A 17484-nucleotide genomic window follows, 5' to 3' on the forward strand; every position below is an offset into this window, starting at 1 on the left:
GACAGATTCGGTCCGTTCGTGTAAATTGCAGTTTTGGATATCTTAACGATCACCAAATTGGCCGAAATTTTGCAGAGATGATCTATACATTAGGAACTAAAAATTGAACGGTTAAGATGTGAAAATATAATCGGAAAGTGGGAAAAAATGGCAAATCCGTACCTTTTTGCAAAGTTATATATATATATATATATATATATATATATATATATATATATATAGGCCCGATCACAGGCGGACATCCGCACTGTCGCTAAAGAGTGGACGTCGACGCAGCAACAGCTTCCAGGTGGCGCGCGGCTTGCAGGAGGGAGGCCGGAGGCATCCCAGACCGTTCTGGGCAGCGTTCGAGGTTGCACGTTCTGGGCAGCGGCCAGACCTGCAACTGCAAAGTTCTGGGCAACGCCGCAACCTCGTCGCTGGCGACTCCACCCGACTGCAGACCTGCTTCTCAGAACCCTAGCCCCCCTCCGACAAGCCCCGTCGCGCCGTCAAAGCTTGATCGAGGTCGGAGGAGCGACGTCCGCACTTTTCCTGGGTTGCGAACGTCCGCTCCTGAATGGCTCCGGGTGTGTGTGTGTGTGTGTATATATATATATATGGGTGGGTTCTAGAGAGGACGTCCGTACTTTCGTTAAAGTGCGGACGACGCTGCTGCAGCAGCTTTCAGGTGGCGATGGGACGGCGAGGCTTGCTAGACAGAGGCCAGAAGTCGGACAGACCAGTCTGTAGTCGGTGGAGTCGTCGTCGGAGGTGGTTGCCGCGCTGCCCAGAAACCTGCAGTTGCAGGTGAGGTCGTTGCCCAGAAACCTGCAACGAACATCAACTGGGCTGAAAATTTGCAGAGATGATCTATACACTAATACCTAAAAACTGGACGGTCGAGATGTGGATGTGTGTCCGAAAAGTGACCAAAAACTCGAACTTCACACGTTAATTTCAAAGCGGAGCTCCGCTCTGGATAAAATATATATATATATGCCGGATCACAGACGGACGTCTATACTATTGCTAAAGTGCGGACGTCGACGCAACAGCCGCTTTTAGGCCCCGACAGCGGCGCGGGGCTTGCCGGAAGGACGCCGGAGGCATCCCAGACGGCTTCTGGGCATCGATCGAGGTCGGAGGAGGTCCGATTTACAGGTTTCTGGGCTGCAACTACAGGTTCTGGACAGGGCTGCAAACCGCCTCGCCGACACGTCCACCCGACGGCAGACTGGCTTCGTAGACCCCTGGCCTCCGTCTGGCAAGCCGCGTCGCGCCGTCGACGCTTGATCGAGGTCAGAGGAGCGATGTCCTCACTTTTTCTGGGTTGCGCCCGTATATATATATACGGGCGGGTTCTAGAGAGGACGTTCGCACTTTCGTTAAAGTGTGGACGAGGCTGATACAGCAGCTTTCAGGCGGCAACGGGGCGGCGGGGCTTGCTAGATGGAGGCCAGAGGTCGGACGGACCGGTCTGTAGTCGGTGGAGTCGCCGTCAGACGTGGTTGCCGTGCTGCCCAGAAACCTGCAGTTGCAGGTGAGGTCGTTGCCTAGAAACCTGCAACCTCGACCTCCTCCAACCTCGATCGCTGCCCAGAAGCATGCTGGATACCTCTGGCCTCCGTCCGGCAAGTCGCGCCGCCCTGTCGCTGCAGCAGCGTCGTCCGCACTTTAACGAAAGTGCGGACGTCCTCTCTTAGAACCCGCCCATATATATATATATATATATATATATATATATATAGTGAGGTTAGGGTTTATGGTCACTTTTCGGACGCATATTTACATCTCGACCGTTCAGTTTTTAGGTACTAATGTATAGATCATCTCTGCAAAATTTCAACAAAATTGATGGTCGTTAATGCACTGATAACTGCCTTAAAGTTAGTACGGTTCATGTTAGACAGATTCAGTTCGTCCACTAATTTAAGTAGGGGTGGGCAAAAGAGCCCGTAAACCCGAAAAACCGGTCCGGCCCGGCTGGTTTGGTCAGGGTTTTGTTAAAAAAATTGTAAGTTTTTAAGGGCCCGGGCCCATATATATAAATTTCGGGCCGGTCCTGGTTCTGGACTTTGAAATTTTTTAAAGCCCGTTGGGGCCGAATATTTTAGTAAAATATCATAGATATATATGTTTTTTTATTATGTGTCATTAAAATATCAATTATCTATAACTTATTCCCTCTATGGGCCCGAGTACTTCTTTTTCTTTTTCTTCTTCCTCATCTTCCTCTTCCTTCAGTTTGGCCAGTTCCTCAGTTTCCAATCCCAGCTTAAATCCCAGCGGACCCAGCCTCTCAACTCTTCTAAAAGAAGTAAAGAACCCTTTTCTTTCTTCTTCCTCAGTAACCTCAGTTCCTCTTTCCCTTCCCTCTAATCCTCTTTAGCTTTCTATTTTCCAATTTCATCAGAACATCACCAATTCAATTATTCTGATTTAAATTCCATTGAAATTGAAACCAGGCTTTCCCGATTCTTCTTCTTTCTGCTCATTCACAGTCTCGTGCTTAGTGAGGATTCCTGTAACAGAATTTGGTTGGTGTTGTTTCGGGGAAGCGAAGGAAACGGATCGGGTCTTTGAGCGGGTGGAGGAGGTCGAGAGATGGTGGAGCGGGATGGTCTTTGATTGATGTTTTGGTTCGATGGTTCTGGAATGAGGGATTGATATTCAGGTGGCTAAGCTCAGGTGCTTGGAGATATGGTTGTCGGCGAGAGGGGTGGGCAAAAAAGCCCGTAAGCCCCAAAAAACCGACCCGTTTGTCCCGGTTCGGGTTTAGCCCGGTCCCCATTCTCTGAAACTGCAAGCCCGGCCAGAAGAAAGATAGCCGGTCCCGGTCCCAGTCCCTGCAAATCCAATGCCCGTCTGGGACTGTGCCCAACCCGAGGTTTAAGCGAGTTAGATATCTTAATGATCATCAGTTTGGTTGAAATTTTGCATAGATGATCTATACAATAGTACCTAAAAACTGAACGGTAGAGATGTGGATATGAGACTAAAAAGTGACTCTAAACTCCAACCTCGCTCTGGATAAAATTTGTGTGTGTGTGTATATATATATCAGGGCCCTTCTAGTGAGGGATTCGTTTTTTTGGTCTTTTCTAGGGATAGAGCATTAGACCAACTTTCCGATCATATTTTTGCATCTCAACCGTTCAGTTTTTAGGTCCTAATGTGCAGATCACTTCTGCAAATTTTCAGCCAAATTGATTATCGTTAAGACATTCAAAATGACGATTTAAGATTATAAGTATGAACGGTTCAAGTTTGACAGATTTGGTTCGTTCGTTGATTTAATCTCGTTTGATACCTTAACGATCACCGGTTTCGCTGAAAATTTGCAGAAATGATCTATACATTAGGACTTAAAGCTGAACGGTTGAGATGCCGAAATGTGATCGAAAAATTGGTCTAATGCTCTATCCCTAGAAAAAAGAAAAGAAAAAAAGATCCCTTAGTGGAAGGGCCCTATATATATATATATACACGGGCGGGTTCTAGAGAGGACGTCCGCACTTTCGTTAAAGTGCGGACGACGCTGCTGCAGCAGCTTTCGGGCAGCGACGGGGGCGCGACTTGCCGGAAGGAGGCCAGAGGTATCCCAACATGCTTCTGGGCAGCGATCGAGGTCGGAGGAGGTCGAGGTTGCAGGTTTCTGGGAAACGACCTCACCTGCAACTGCAGGTTTCTGGGCAGCGCGGCAACCACGTCCGACGGCGACTCCATCGACTACAGACCGGTCCGTCCGACCTCTGGCTTCCATCTAGCAAGCCCCGTCACCGCCTGAAAGCTGCTGCAGCAGCGTCGTCCGCACTTTAACGAAAGTGCGGACGTCCTCTCTAGAACCCGCCCGTATATATATATATATATATATATATATATATATATATATATTATACGGAGCCGTTCGAGAGCTGACTTCCGCAACCCAGAAAAAGTGCGGACATCGCTGCTCCGTCCTCGATCGAGTTGCGACGGCGCGACGCAGCTTTCTGGAGGGATCTACGGTCGGGTGGAGTCGCCTGCGACGGGTTTTACAGTGCTGCACAGAACCTGCAGTTGCAGGTGAGGTGGCTGCCTAGAAACCGGCAAGCCCGACCTCCTTCGACCTCGAACGGTGCCCAAAACTGTTCGGGACGCCTCCGGTCTCCATCCTGCAAGCCCCACGCCGCTGTCGCCGCTTGCTGCGTCGACGTCTGCACTTGATCGGGCCTGATATATATATATATATATATATATATATATATATATATATATAAACAGATCCTATCCAGAGTGAGGCCTCGCTCTAAAATTAAGGTGCGACGTTGGAGTTTAGGGTCACTTTTCGGTCTCATATCCACATCTCGACCGTTCAGTTTTTAGGTAACTAATGTATAGATCATCTCTGTAAAATTTCAGCCAAATTATGGGGTAAAGCTATGGTATGTTAACATTTCTCATACATCAACTATTTTTACCACTTTAGGGACTCATGTTACCACTTTGAGGACTAATATTACTATTTTGAGGACTCATATGGTAAACTAAGAAAATTTACCGCTTTGAGGACTCATGTTACCACTTTGAGGACTAATATTACTATTTTGAGGACTCATGTGGTAACTAAGAAAATTTACCACTTTAAGGACTCATGTTACCACTTTGAGGACTAATATTACTATTTTGAGGACTCATTTGACCACTTTTAAGGCAATTGTATGCATGTCATACGTTAACACATTGTAGAATTTTCCAAATTAATGATCTTTAAGGTATCTAACTCTCTTAAACTAATAGATGAACAGAATCTGTCCACCCTGAACTGTACTAGATTTAAGGCAGTCATCAATGCCTTAAAGATCATCAATTTGGCTAAAATTTTGCAGAGATGATATATATATATATATATATATATATATATATATATAGTGGTGGAGCCACATAGGGGCACAGTGGGTCACCGGACCCACTAATTTTTTACATATAAATCAAATTAAGTTAACATATATCCCAAGTAGCCATCATGGCGCAGCGGTTAGATTGCTGTTGGTCTTGAAACACTTTCAGGGTTCGAATCTCCTTAGCTTCAGCATTTTTGTTTTAATTATTTAAGTAACTTAGTTGGTCTATGGATTAATTAATTATAAAGAAAAATTCTTTATTTAATACTTTTAAAAGAAAAATCAAACCTTGTTGTTTCTTTGGTATGTTGTATTTTTCAAATTTTGAATGGATTGATTAATTATAAAATATTTTCTTTATATTGAATGTGTTTACAAGAAAAATAAAATCTTGTTCCAATTTGATACTTGATCGTTTGATTTCATTTATTGAGAAAGACATTTTAGTAGTATAAATAAGGAAAATGTTTAGAAACGATTTTAAAATATGAAATATCTTTGAGAACAATCATCATTTTAATAGATAGAATTTTAAATAGAGATTTTTCATATTTTGATATTTTATATTTGTGCCCCAGTTTGCTTTAAATTCTGGCTCCGCCTCTGTATATATATATATATAAGGAATGTGTATTAAGACTTCAAAATGGAAACAAAATTTAATTTACACATAACAATAGCCAATTGATACATGTATGAGCGTGTGTTAAGAGACTAGTCTTATCATTTTATAATAATGATAAGTTTATTTATCTGGAATAAAAAAAATCATGAATTGGAGACAAACTGGAACGGGAGAATGAAGGAATCTATATGAGAATATTTCATTTCCATTAAGCTGTTTACTTATCATATGAAATTAGAATAGGAATGCAACTGACTACAATTGATGTTGTTTACTAGTGGTCTAATGTTCATGAATCAGAATTAAACTGGTTTGATTACTAAAATAAGGGAGTGAAATTCGTACTCTCTATTTTGAAGTTATCACTCCAGAGAAGCGGAGATTATTCCATCGTACTTCTAAGTTCGGAAGATGGTGAATGTTTACTAAAAACGTTCACGAAGCTCTATCCAAAGGTTTCTAGCGCTATCCTCATTCATGTACTCAAACTGGAGTGCCATCTCTATGTAGCACTTCATCAGGGTAAGCGCCCTAGAATTATCTATCTCAGTTTGAGAGTCTTGAGCGGTTCCTTCAGAACAAGGCTCTTGGATTGTAGTCAATAAATCAAGGGTAATTAGGTGGAGCTCAACATTATGAGCCCACATGAAATATCCCGTGCCTGTAGAATCCAATGGAGTAAAATCAAGCTTGTTCAAGTTTGACATCCTGAAAAGGAGAAACAAGAACGGATTAGTTTCGAAGTCAATGTTTCTATGAAAACTAATATTAAGATTTTCGAGCCTTAATGCTACCAAGAAATCGATTTTCAAGAAATTTGGATTAGACCAAAACAATGATGTTTGAATGGTCAAATTTTGATGCTCACAGACACTCTTAGTCCGTGGCTTACAAACGCTCTTAGTCTGTAATATTTCGATGCTCACGAACGCTCTTTTTTCGTGGTTTACGAACGCTCTTAGTTCGTATAAAGTGAATCCCCATGATCCCTCTTTTATAGAATCGAACCCATGTTACAGAATGGTGGGATGTAGAAGAAGGGAGATTGCAAGTCCCCGAAGAAAAAGAAGATAAAATTAAAGTACAGAAAATAGGAACTTTAATTTAAAACTTATTTGGTGCTTTCTTGATGCTTGATTTTCTTGTTCTTCCTTTCCTTGTAGCCTTGTGGTTCTCTTTCCAAAACCGTGCGCAGAGATGGTGGCACGCATGAGGTGATCTTAGGGTAGGCTTCTAGGATTTCACAACAAGAAGGGAGAAGAAAAATGTTTTGGCTTCTGATTCGGAGTCGTGCTAATAATGTGTTTAAGAAACTATCCCTACAATCCTCCTGAAGCTATGGTTAGCTATGTTGAGGAATGGACTAGGGCAAATGTGAAGCCTAACAAAGTGCAAAATAAGGTTGTTGAAATGCTCTCTTGGACTAAGCCTGCTATTGGTTTGCATAAACTCAATGTTGATGGTTCAAGAATGAGTAATGGTGCTATTGGAGTTGGGGGCCTTATAAGGGATGATGTAGGCTGCTGGTGTGGTGGTTTCATGATTAACATTGGTTCTGGTGATGTCCTTCAAGCTGAGGCTTGGGGCCTTTTTCATGGCCTTCAATTGGCTTTAAGCCTAAGCATTATGAAGTTGGAAATGGAATCTGAATCTGCTATATTGGTGAATCTCATGAATAATGACAATATTGAGCTACATCCTTTGGGAACCTTGTTTATAAATTGCAGGAAGATTGTAAATGAGTTTGAGTCAGTTCAGTTCAAGCACATTCATCGCAAGCGCAATGAGGCTGCTGATCTTTTGGTCAAGAATAATACTCTTCATGCTAAAGGAATATGCATCCTTCATGATCCTCCAGCTTTGATCATTGAAGCTCTATTAGATGATATTGTCGGATCTCCTCGAGCTAGGAGTTTCAGTGACAGCGATGCTGGCTAGTTTTTTTTTTTTTCCTAGGATGTTTGCCCCTTTTGGAAAAAAAATATATATATTTAGTGAAAAAAAAAAAAATATCGCCGAAATATCGGTGAAAATTTCGATATTTTAGTGCTTGTTAAATATCGAGATGTTGAAAAACTGAAAATATCGCTGAAATTTCAGGGATATTTTCGATTTCAATCCTTGCTTCAAAGATTGCTAAACGATCGCACGTGCTGCTAGTAAAACAAATTTACTGAGCCACACATTGTTTTTGTCAATGACTAAGTCTTCATTAGACAAGCGAAGATTGTAGGACATGCTCTGTCAAGTAGTCATGGGGATATCCACCCCGGGTGGATAGCAGACACTCTCCCCAACCCACTTTCTCTCTCATCTTCCCCACAGTAAACCGCCACTCAACCCACCGCCTTCACCTGTGATCACAACCAAATTTGTCTATCATCCTTGTTCCACTTTTGATTTTGATGTTGAATCATTCGGATCCTTTTCCACATAGATGCCATGCAATTACCATATATATTTTTGGAATTTCAATTGCGATCTTTCTCAGTTCTGTTTTCTTTTGGTTCTACACATTTGTTTGGCAAATTGTCATGGGTCTTTTAATGTGGGCAATCTTTGTGGGTACTGCATTGATCCCAATTGAGTTTTGGCTCTTCTCTGTCCAATTTGACCGTGACTTGCACTTTTTTCTTGTCCTTTCCCATTTTGTGTTGATTGTTTACTTTGACTTGATTGTATAATTTTCTTGTTAATCCAATGACGCTTCAACATAGTTGATCTTCATAAGAACTCTAATGTCTTTCATGTTGAGAATTTCTGCTTCTTTGGACGATAATTGTTTAGTTGTGGGCAACGATCCACCTTTTGGCTTTTAAGATATGCTTTTGCAGTGTCTTGAGCCCTTTTAGTGCTTTGGCACTCATGCTTGCAGTTTATGCCCCTTGGCATCTTTCCTCAAATTATTTTTAACACTTTCCAGATCTAAATGAGTTACTCAAGATGGACTTCTCATGTTCTACACTTTGGTAACCAATTGTGGGTAGTTTTCTTTGTTGTTTGTCAAATTTTACATTTGTCTATCAATTTTTTTGCTTCAGATTTGGTGTATACTTTGTCTTGAGTTCTGTTATTTTCTTTATTATAGGTTTCTTTGTCTGTATACTCTATTTTGGGTTTCCCTTTTTTTGCTAGTCACAGGATTTGGTGTATTGATTCTTATGACTTTTTTCTTTCTTGCATGATACACTGGTGAAATATGAGATAATGAGGTAGTGTGATGGCGGAGTTCATATGCTAGAGATAATGCTGCGAAATTGCATTGGGATGGCAAGAGCAGTTGTAAGTAGTGTTGTAGTTCTCCAGATCAAGAGCGGTTGGATGCTAGTAGTTTCTTTGGAGAAGGTTACCTGTGTAATTGGAAGCAGTCATCTAGAACCTGCATGTTGATAGGATTTGAAGACAATTCCCTTGTGGATAAGTCCAACCATAATGTTTGGTCATGGTTTTATCTCCTAATAGACTTTTTCAGGAGTAGAGAGTTTTTTTTTTTTTTTGGTTACAGATGGGGCCTAGCAGACCCAAACACAAAAAAAAAAAGAAAAAAGACTAAGAACCGGAGTAAACACTTCTTCTTGCTCTAGACACAGAGGCTATGTCATCCAGGTAAGGTTGAGCAGCATGAATGGGAGTGTCATCAAGAGTAATGAAACCAAGCTCATGGTTAATACTATCTTTGAACAAGGCGTCAGCAGTCATGTTGCACTCTCTGAAAATATGCCTAATATGAACATCCCCCATGTTGTTCATGAGATTTAGGCAACTAGTTAGAAGAGAACCAAGAGGATGATTGTCAAGATCAGCACTCTGAACCAGCTGCACCAACACAGCAGAATCAGACTCAACAGCAGAACCAGATGCAAGCTTGCAGCCATTTTAAGCCCAAAGTACAGACCCCAAGCCTCAGCATCAAGGATGTCCCCAACACCTAAATTCACTTGAAATCCACTAATCTAGTTGCCAAAATGGTCTCTGATCACACCCCCAGCACCAATCTTGCCAGAAGAGGAGCTCATAGTACCGTCCACGTTCAACTTGTAAAAATTGTCAGCAGGTTTTTGCCAGGCAAGATAAACATTGCTATAGACATAATCAGCATTTTTCCTTAGGTTGGCCCCAGTCCACTCATCAGCATAATTCCAAATAACTTTCAAAGGGCAAGTAGGCATAGCAAAATTAGGATCAAAGACAACCTTATTCCTCCATTTCCAAATGAACCAATAAATGAAAGTTTTTAGGAGAAGTGAAGATATTTTTTCACTTTTCCATTAAATGGGTATATGTATTTTTTGACATGATTATTTGGGAAGTGCTGGGAAGTGCACCTTGACATTTATGATTCCCAAACTTCATGTCTGTAGATGAACCACAATGGACATCTACTGTACTTATATTCGTTGTATTTTCTGAGGGTTAACCTCTAGTAATAAAATTTCATGTTTCAACAAAAAAAAAAAAAATTAAGAGAAAAGTCCGGGATTACCGGAATTAAGTAAATTAAAATTATTTAGTTAAGTTACAAATTTGAAATGTGGAAGAAATTACCGTATAATATGATATTATTCATCGGATAAAGAAGTCTTCCAATGTATTTTCGTCGTAACTTACGTTGGTCATACTCTGCCACTCTGGTTAACTTGCTTTGAATATCCCAATCAACTTGATTATATAATTTTGGATGAATATGGCCTATCACCAAACTCCATTGACCAGAGACGTGAATGTTGATATTGTGAGCTTTCACCCAAGAACTCATGAATTCTTTGCTTGGTCGAATCTCTTGATTGGAACCATCTGTTGCTTCCTTTGTGATCGGAAAAAAAAAAAACCCAATTATGGTAGCCGAGCTCCTTCTTGCAGCATTCCTTCGGGTGCTGCTTCAGAAATTGACCCTTCGCGCCTTCATCGCCTCTTTAGGAAAAGAGGGAATCGGAAAAAAGGTGAACAAATGGGAGAAAACATTGTCTGCAATTGAAGCGGTCTTGTGTGATGCGGAAGAGAAGCAACAAACAAGCAGGGCTGTGAAACTATGGTTGGATGATCTCAAAGACTTGGCTTATGATGTGGAGGACATCCTGGACAAGTTTTACACTGAAATGTTACGACGCAAAGTGAATAAGCCAAATCAGGCTGGAGTCTGTAAGGTACGGGGCCTCTTTCCTAGACTTAAATTGCACTTCAATATGAAGCATGAAATACAGGAAATGACTGATCGATTAGATGAAATATCTGAACGAAAAGACAGGCTCGGTTTAATAGATATTGGGGATATTCCAGACAAGAGTCGGCCACCAAGTTCACGTGTGTTAGATGGCGTGCCTGTTGTTGGAAGAGACAGTGATAGAGGGAAGATTGTTGAATTTCTTTTAAGAAACAACCCTAATGATGCCAACTTTGAGGTAGCTGCCATTGTTGGCATGCCTGGGATTGGGAAGACAACACTTGCTCAGTATGTAATTAATGATAACAGTGACATCCTCAAAGAGTTCGATCTTAAGATATGGGTATGTGTGTCTAATGACTTCAAAGTCTTGAGGGTAACAAAAGCAATCCTAGAATCAGTCACGTCTAAGCATTGTGATTTGGACCAATTCAGTAACATCCAGAATCATCTGTGTAAAGTATTAACAGGTAAGAAGTTCTTACTTGTTTTAGATGATGTCTGGAGCACCTGTAACTATGATCAGTGGAAGATGCTGCAATCCCCCTTTCATGTTGGAGCATCGGGAAGTAAGATAATTGTAACGACACGGGATGTGGAAGTTACCAAGATGATGAGAGCCGCTGAAGTTCACAGTTTGATGGGTATATCAAATGATGATTGTTGGAAAGTGTTTGAGCAACATGCCTATTTTAATGTTGACAATGGCATACCACAAAATTTCAGGTTACTTCAGGAGAAAATAATTGCAAAATGTGGTGGATTACCCCTGGCAGCGAGGACTCTTGGTGGCCTTTTTGGTTGTAAGGAAATAACTGAATGGGAAAAAATGTTGGACAACAAATTATGGCTTTCAGATAAGAGTGACATTCTTCCAGTTTTACAATTGAGTTATTATTATCTCCCGTCAAAATTGAAAAGATGCTTTGCCTATTGCTCAATACTTCCAAAGGACTATGAATTTGGGGAGACACAGTTGATCCTTCTATGGATGGCAGAGGGCTTGATTGAGAAACCACTCAAACCAGAAGATAGTAGACATTTGGAAGATGTAGCGAGTGAATATTTCAGTGAGCTACTATCTAGGTCATTGTTTCAAAAATCGAGCAAAAAAAATTCAAGATACGTAATGCATAACCTTGTTAGTGATATGGCACATAAGGTTGCAGGAGAAATTTGTTTTCGATTGGAGGATAAGCTGGATGGTAGCTGTTCTCCAAAGTCTCGTCATTTGTCTTACATTACTGGGAGGTATGATGGGGTTAAAAGATTTGGTGCTGTTTCTGAGGTACACCGTTTGCGGACTTTCCTACCACTTACAATTTCAGATGACCCATGCAATTACTTGACTAGTAAGGTTACTCTTGGCTTACTACCAAAGTTGCAATACTTGCGGGTGCTCTCTTTGAATGGTTATCGTATAAGTCAGCTGCCAAACTCCATTGGTGAATTGAAGTTTCTGCGGTACCTGGATCTTTCTCACACAGAAATAACAAGTTTGCCTGAATCAGCAAGCACACTTTACAATTTGCAGACGTTGATATTAGAGAGTTGTTATAGTTTGAAGGCACTACCTACAAACATGAAGAATCTAATTAATCTTCGTCATCTGAGCAATTCTAATACACCTCTGTTGGAAGGAATGCCTGCACAACTAGGTCAGTTGACTAATTTGCAAACACTGTGCAATTTTGTAGTGGGCAGAGGAAGCAATTCGGGGATAAGAGAGATAGAGCCCCTATTGCATCTTCGAGGAACATTGCGCCTTTCAAGATTGGAGAATGTGAATGACATTGAGGATGCAAAGAGGGCCGACTTTGTTAGCAAGGAGGGTCTTGAGGCTTTTCTACTAGAATGGGGTGGCCTAGGAGAAAAAGAACTAGAGCTGCTCAACATGTTAGAGCCTCATAGAAAGCTCAAAGTTCTTAGTATCAAGGGCTACGGTGGTTTGGAATTTTCAACATGGATGGGACATCATTTATTCTCTAATATGACAGTTGTAAGGTTGGAGGATTGTAAAAACTGTGGTTTGTTGCCACCACTTGGTCAGTTGCCTTCTCTTAGAAAGCTTATTATAAAAAGAATGTATAGGGTGGAAAGTGTTGGTCCAGAGTTTTATGGAAATGATAACTTGCCCTTTCCACTGTTAGAGATCCTTGAGTTTGAGGAGATGAAAGATTGGAAAGAGTGGGTTTCACTTGAACGGGATCAAGGAATTGGAGCTTTCCCTTGCCTAAAAATGCTTTCCATTTCCAGATGTCCAAAGTTGGAGGGTAGGTTACCCAAGAATCTTGCTTTATTATCAGAGCTTGTGATTCGTGGATGCGAGCAGTTGGTTGTTTCCATTGCCAACTATAAACAACTTCAGAGATTTGATATTTGTGATTGCAAAGGGGTGGTCGATGGAAGTGTATCTGAGTTTCAGTTGCTGGAGGCCTTGAAGCCATCTTATATTTCGGAGTTCAGACTCCATACAAAGGACTTTCTGAGAGGATTAAAGAAGCTTGATGGTTTGACTATTAATTACAGTGAGGAGCTCACATCTTTCTGGAAGAACGAGATTTCTCTTCGTTGTTTGTACATCAGAGGCAGCACACACTTCCACTTTGTTCAACAGCTTGCATCACTTCAAGTGCTTCACATATATGACTGCTCAACTCTATTTTCTTTCCAAGAGTTTGATTTGCCACCTTCTCTAAAAGAGTTAAAGATTGAACAGTGCAGTTCTCTTGTGCACTTTGCAAGGCGCCAGATGCCTTCAAATCTAAGAAGAATAGAGATTTTGTTATGTGAAAAATTCAAATCATTATTAGAAGAGGAGGTTAATGCTTCTCCATCATCTTGTTCTCTTTATTTGATGCATGACGAGGTCTCTTGTCTTGAGTATTTGAGTATAGAGGAGTGCTCATCTCTCAGGTCTTTATCATTTAGAGGCCATCTACCCCAGGGGCTGAAATACCTTCACATAAGTGATTGTGAACAACTTCAGTCGATAGCTAGTAGGTTCCATGGTAGCAGTTGTCTCGAATATATAAGGATCTGGCATTGCGGAAGTCTTAAACATTTACCAGAGGGCCTATGCCTCCTAACCAATCTTCAAGAGTTAGGTATTTATGATTGTGGAAGTCTTGTTTCCTTTCCAGGAGAAGGTTTTCCTAGAAGTGTCTCCAACCTGAGAGAGATTGACATAAGCTATTGCACTAAACTGGAAACCTTACCTAAAGGCATGTATCACCTCAAATCCCTTCAGCGATTGGAGATTTCTTACTCTGAAGATTTCGCATCCTTTCTTGAAGAGGGTTTTCCCCTCTATCTAACATCACTTACCATTCTACATGTCAAGAGCTGTAAGCCACTCTTCGACTGGGGGTTATACAGACTAACCTCTCTTAGAGAACTTGAAGTTGGTGGTGAAGATCTAAATCTGGTGTCATTTCCGCCTGAGAATGAGATTGTTCTGCCGAAATCTCTAGTTCAACTGGCAGTTCATGACTTCCCAAATCTCACTAAACTCACCAAGGGCTTCCAACTTCTAACCTCTCTCCAATCTCTTCAAATCGAGGGGTGTCCTAAGCTAGCATCCATTCCATATGAGGGTATGCCTCTTTCACTTATACAACTTACTATCTACCACTGTCCGCTTCTAAGCAAGAGATGTAAACCTGGTAAAGGAAGGTTCTGGCCCTCGATTGCCCACATTCCATACATACGGATTCAAGATAATGTGCAGACAACAACTCCAAGTTCATAGTTCGTCCCTCCAGGTATATCCAATATTTTCAACCTTCTTCACAATATCATTCCTCAAAAATGATAATGCATGTGAACAATAAATTATTTCTTGCATGCGGGGATTAAAGTTATCTAGTATGATAGATAACCTTTCTTCATTCACTTTTGTATAGCAAGTCTCTGTAGTGTAATAATGAAGTCTGATGCTGGAGCTTTTTGGACTGGTAGAACTTTGAAAAATGTGTTAGAGCAAGTTGCATGTTCTCCAGGTTCTTTACTGTTTTTCTCTTTAGGTAAATCAAACAAAACTGACAAATAATAGAAATTATATAAAGCACTTCACTAACTTTTCTGTTAACGTATCTTTTATGTGATCAGGCACCCTTTCCTACTGAATAATGTTGAAAATTTGACATACTTGCTGCAGGAGAGCATGCATGACCATGTCCTCTGTTTAGGAAATTCATACACATTTTTTGATCTGGTTTTAAACAAATTGTACACAAGGAGCATAAATTCATTGAATGTTGATAACTAGTTAGATAGACTATATGCACTATGCATGTACTTAAACTGCATACAAATAGTAGGTCAAAAGCTCAGGCGTTTCTTTTCTATATGCTGCAGATTGCCAGTCAAGATTATGATGGCCAATGAGTTATTTAAGCATGCCTCTAGCATTTCAGGGTGTTGAAGTTCTGGTAAGAATCAAGTGATTCTGCAAAAAACTGGATTCTTGAAGCTTGTTGTGGGATTTTGCACAATTGTTGAAGGTCAGCTGGTTTAGTGCGGTTGTGGGAACAGAGAAGGCTTCTGAACTAGAGGAGCAAATTTTTTTGGTAAAATCAATCTTCTGTTATTTCTTTTCTTGAGTAAGTTGGATTATCTGCGGTTGCTTCAGGTAGTCGGTGACTAATAGAGTGAGATTGAGTGTACTATTTGTGTAACACGCACTAATTGTACTTCTTAAAAATTATATGCACTAATTAGAACTGTTTTTGATCATCATTATCATCTATACAAACTTATACAGACTTCACATGCAAATCCCAAGCTAACCTTTCCTTTTTTATTCTTAAGATGCTCTGTTGCATATGAAAACTGGGGCTGAAGCTGTCGGGGCCACTGGAACTCTTAAAGGGCGTTAGAGCAGAAGAATGTATGTGCAGTTGTTCAGGTTCTTTACTATTTTCCTTTTTCTGTTGTATCATATAAATAACCTATGTTCTTGAAATTTTGGACGGCTTATGTCAAATAAATGATGTGGAAAATGTCACTTCTTTACCGCAGGAAAGCATGATAGTATCCTCATCTTGGCCGTATTTATAATCACTCGGTCAAAAAATGCTATTCAATACAGAAAAGCCGAAGAATGTATGTGTGTGCAGTTGTTCAAGAGCCGAGGTCCAAGAGGGTCATTCTAGCCTAAAATCATTGAGCGCTGGTAAGTCACATATTCTGTTATTTTTGTTTACAGTACCAATAGTACATTGTCACTCTAGAATATCAAGCTCAGTCATTTATGTACATCTGTTTCTTCCTATTGGTGTGTCTATCCAAATCATAAAACAAACCTTGATGTAACATGCAGTCAAGAGAATGTACGTATTGCCGTCCACAAATTGCTTTGCAAAAATCCTTTTCTACGTCGAGCGCGCTGATATTTTCTTGTACAAAAAAAGCCTAAAGCCAGTCAATTTTTTGATTTGCCTTTTAGGTGCCTCCATTAAGATATTCTTTTTTTTCTTTATTAATCAGGAGTTCAGAACTGAGGAAGGTACTTCTGCATTTCTTTTTGTGCTTTGTGTGTGTTTATGACCTTTTTCGAGTTGTGGAGTGCCTAGTAAGCTACTTTACTGAAGATATGACAGAAGTTTTATTAAATCACAGACTATTTATCTTTTCATAGACAAACTCACAAAAGTCTGCTTAACCATAATTCATGTCTATTTACAGTGGTTAGCGTGAAATATTGCTTCCTGTGACAGGATTATTATACCTAAACTTATGTAGTATTTTGCTTTTAAAAATAAAATTATTATAAGGATCATTCATATCGCTTACATACTAATCTGCACTTGTTTTTGATACTTTGAACAATCATCATAGTGATTAATGTGGAATTGTTACTGCAGGAGAGCAACGCCTGAATATATCTTTGGCCGTGTTTTATAGCATCATGCACTAACAGGGGAGCATAGTACGTATCACAAACTTCTGATATGTCACCCAGCATGTTTGGTGTTTATACAGATATTGATGTCACTTCTTAGTGTGTTCTTGCAAGTCTTCGTGCTCCTTATCAGTCGTATGATTATATGAGAGTAAAAATAGAATAGAAAAGAATTGACAATTTGACAACTATGGTGCAAAGGTGACGTTCTGAGTGTATTGTGTAAGTAAAGGTTGTAATTGTATCATCAATAATGGATTCAATTTTGTGTCCTTTCGGTCTTTGTGGGTCTGATCCAGTTTTAGTTCGGTGGGTTTTCCACTTTTTGATGCAAAAACAAGTTGGTTAGGATTAGACTAGATCGGTAGTTCAATTCTCCATAGGATTTATTTCTGCTAATTTGCTATCCTAAAATTTCTAAATTAACCTATTTGCTACCCAATTATAAAATTAGCCAGTTTCTATTAATTTTTCTCCAAACGTGGGTATTCGTAATTTCAAAAAAAAAATTTGGCAATTGATGAATTTTTCAAAACCAACCAATGTATCTTAGATAAAAATAAAAAAAACAATGCATCTCAGACGATTAAAAAAATCGGTATTTGTTAAGCCAATAAGGCTTATGGTTAAATTTCTTAAAACCCTGTAAATACCCTTCTCTTTATCAAACTTCACAGTAAATCAATTGAATGAAAGAAGGGTAAAAGAGTAATGGTCCAAGCAGTTGTGAGGATTACACGGACGGCGAGGATTACACGAACAGTTAAAATTCTCCCGCTAAAAGCAAAAATTGAAATTCTCGGTGCCTCCATCACATTCTGCTCTTTCGACGTTCTCCTCATAACGATTGAAAAGATCAATGAAATGTATATTTTTCTCCCTCTATTAATTATCAATTATGCTCTATTAATTTTGTTCTTGCACTATT

At 40.1% G+C, this 17484-nt stretch overlaps 1 protein-coding gene across 4 annotated transcripts; it reads left to right on the forward strand.

Annotated features, from left to right (window-relative positions):
* The first annotated feature begins 10136 nt into the window (after positions 1 to 10136).
* On the forward strand, positions 10137 to 16800 carry LOC112202517 (putative disease resistance RPP13-like protein 1). 4 transcript variants are annotated; one of them, XR_005806893.1, is made up of 5 exons: positions 10137 to 14415; positions 15011 to 15222; positions 15464 to 15560; positions 15674 to 15827; positions 16519 to 16800. XR_005806893.1 is itself a non-coding variant. In XM_024343529.2 (2 exons), the coding sequence occupies exon 1, from the start codon at positions 10326 to 10328 to the stop codon at positions 14400 to 14402; it is 4077 nt and encodes a 1358-aa protein (XP_024199297.1). In that variant the 5' UTR covers positions 10137 to 10325; the 3' UTR covers positions 14403 to 14415; positions 15011 to 15456. The 4 variants fall into 4 exon arrangements, 1 of the variants encoding a protein (XP_024199297.1); XR_005806896.1 differs by having other exon boundaries at positions 15464 to 15542; XR_005806894.1 differs by having other exon boundaries at positions 15062 to 15222.
* The last annotated feature ends 684 nt before the right edge of the window (positions 16801 to 17484 follow it).

This window comes from Rosa chinensis, chromosome 1 (genome assembly GCF_002994745.2).
Source record: "Rosa chinensis cultivar Old Blush chromosome 1, RchiOBHm-V2, whole genome shotgun sequence".
In the NCBI taxonomy this organism is placed as follows: domain Eukaryota; kingdom Viridiplantae; phylum Streptophyta; class Magnoliopsida; order Rosales; family Rosaceae; genus Rosa; species Rosa chinensis.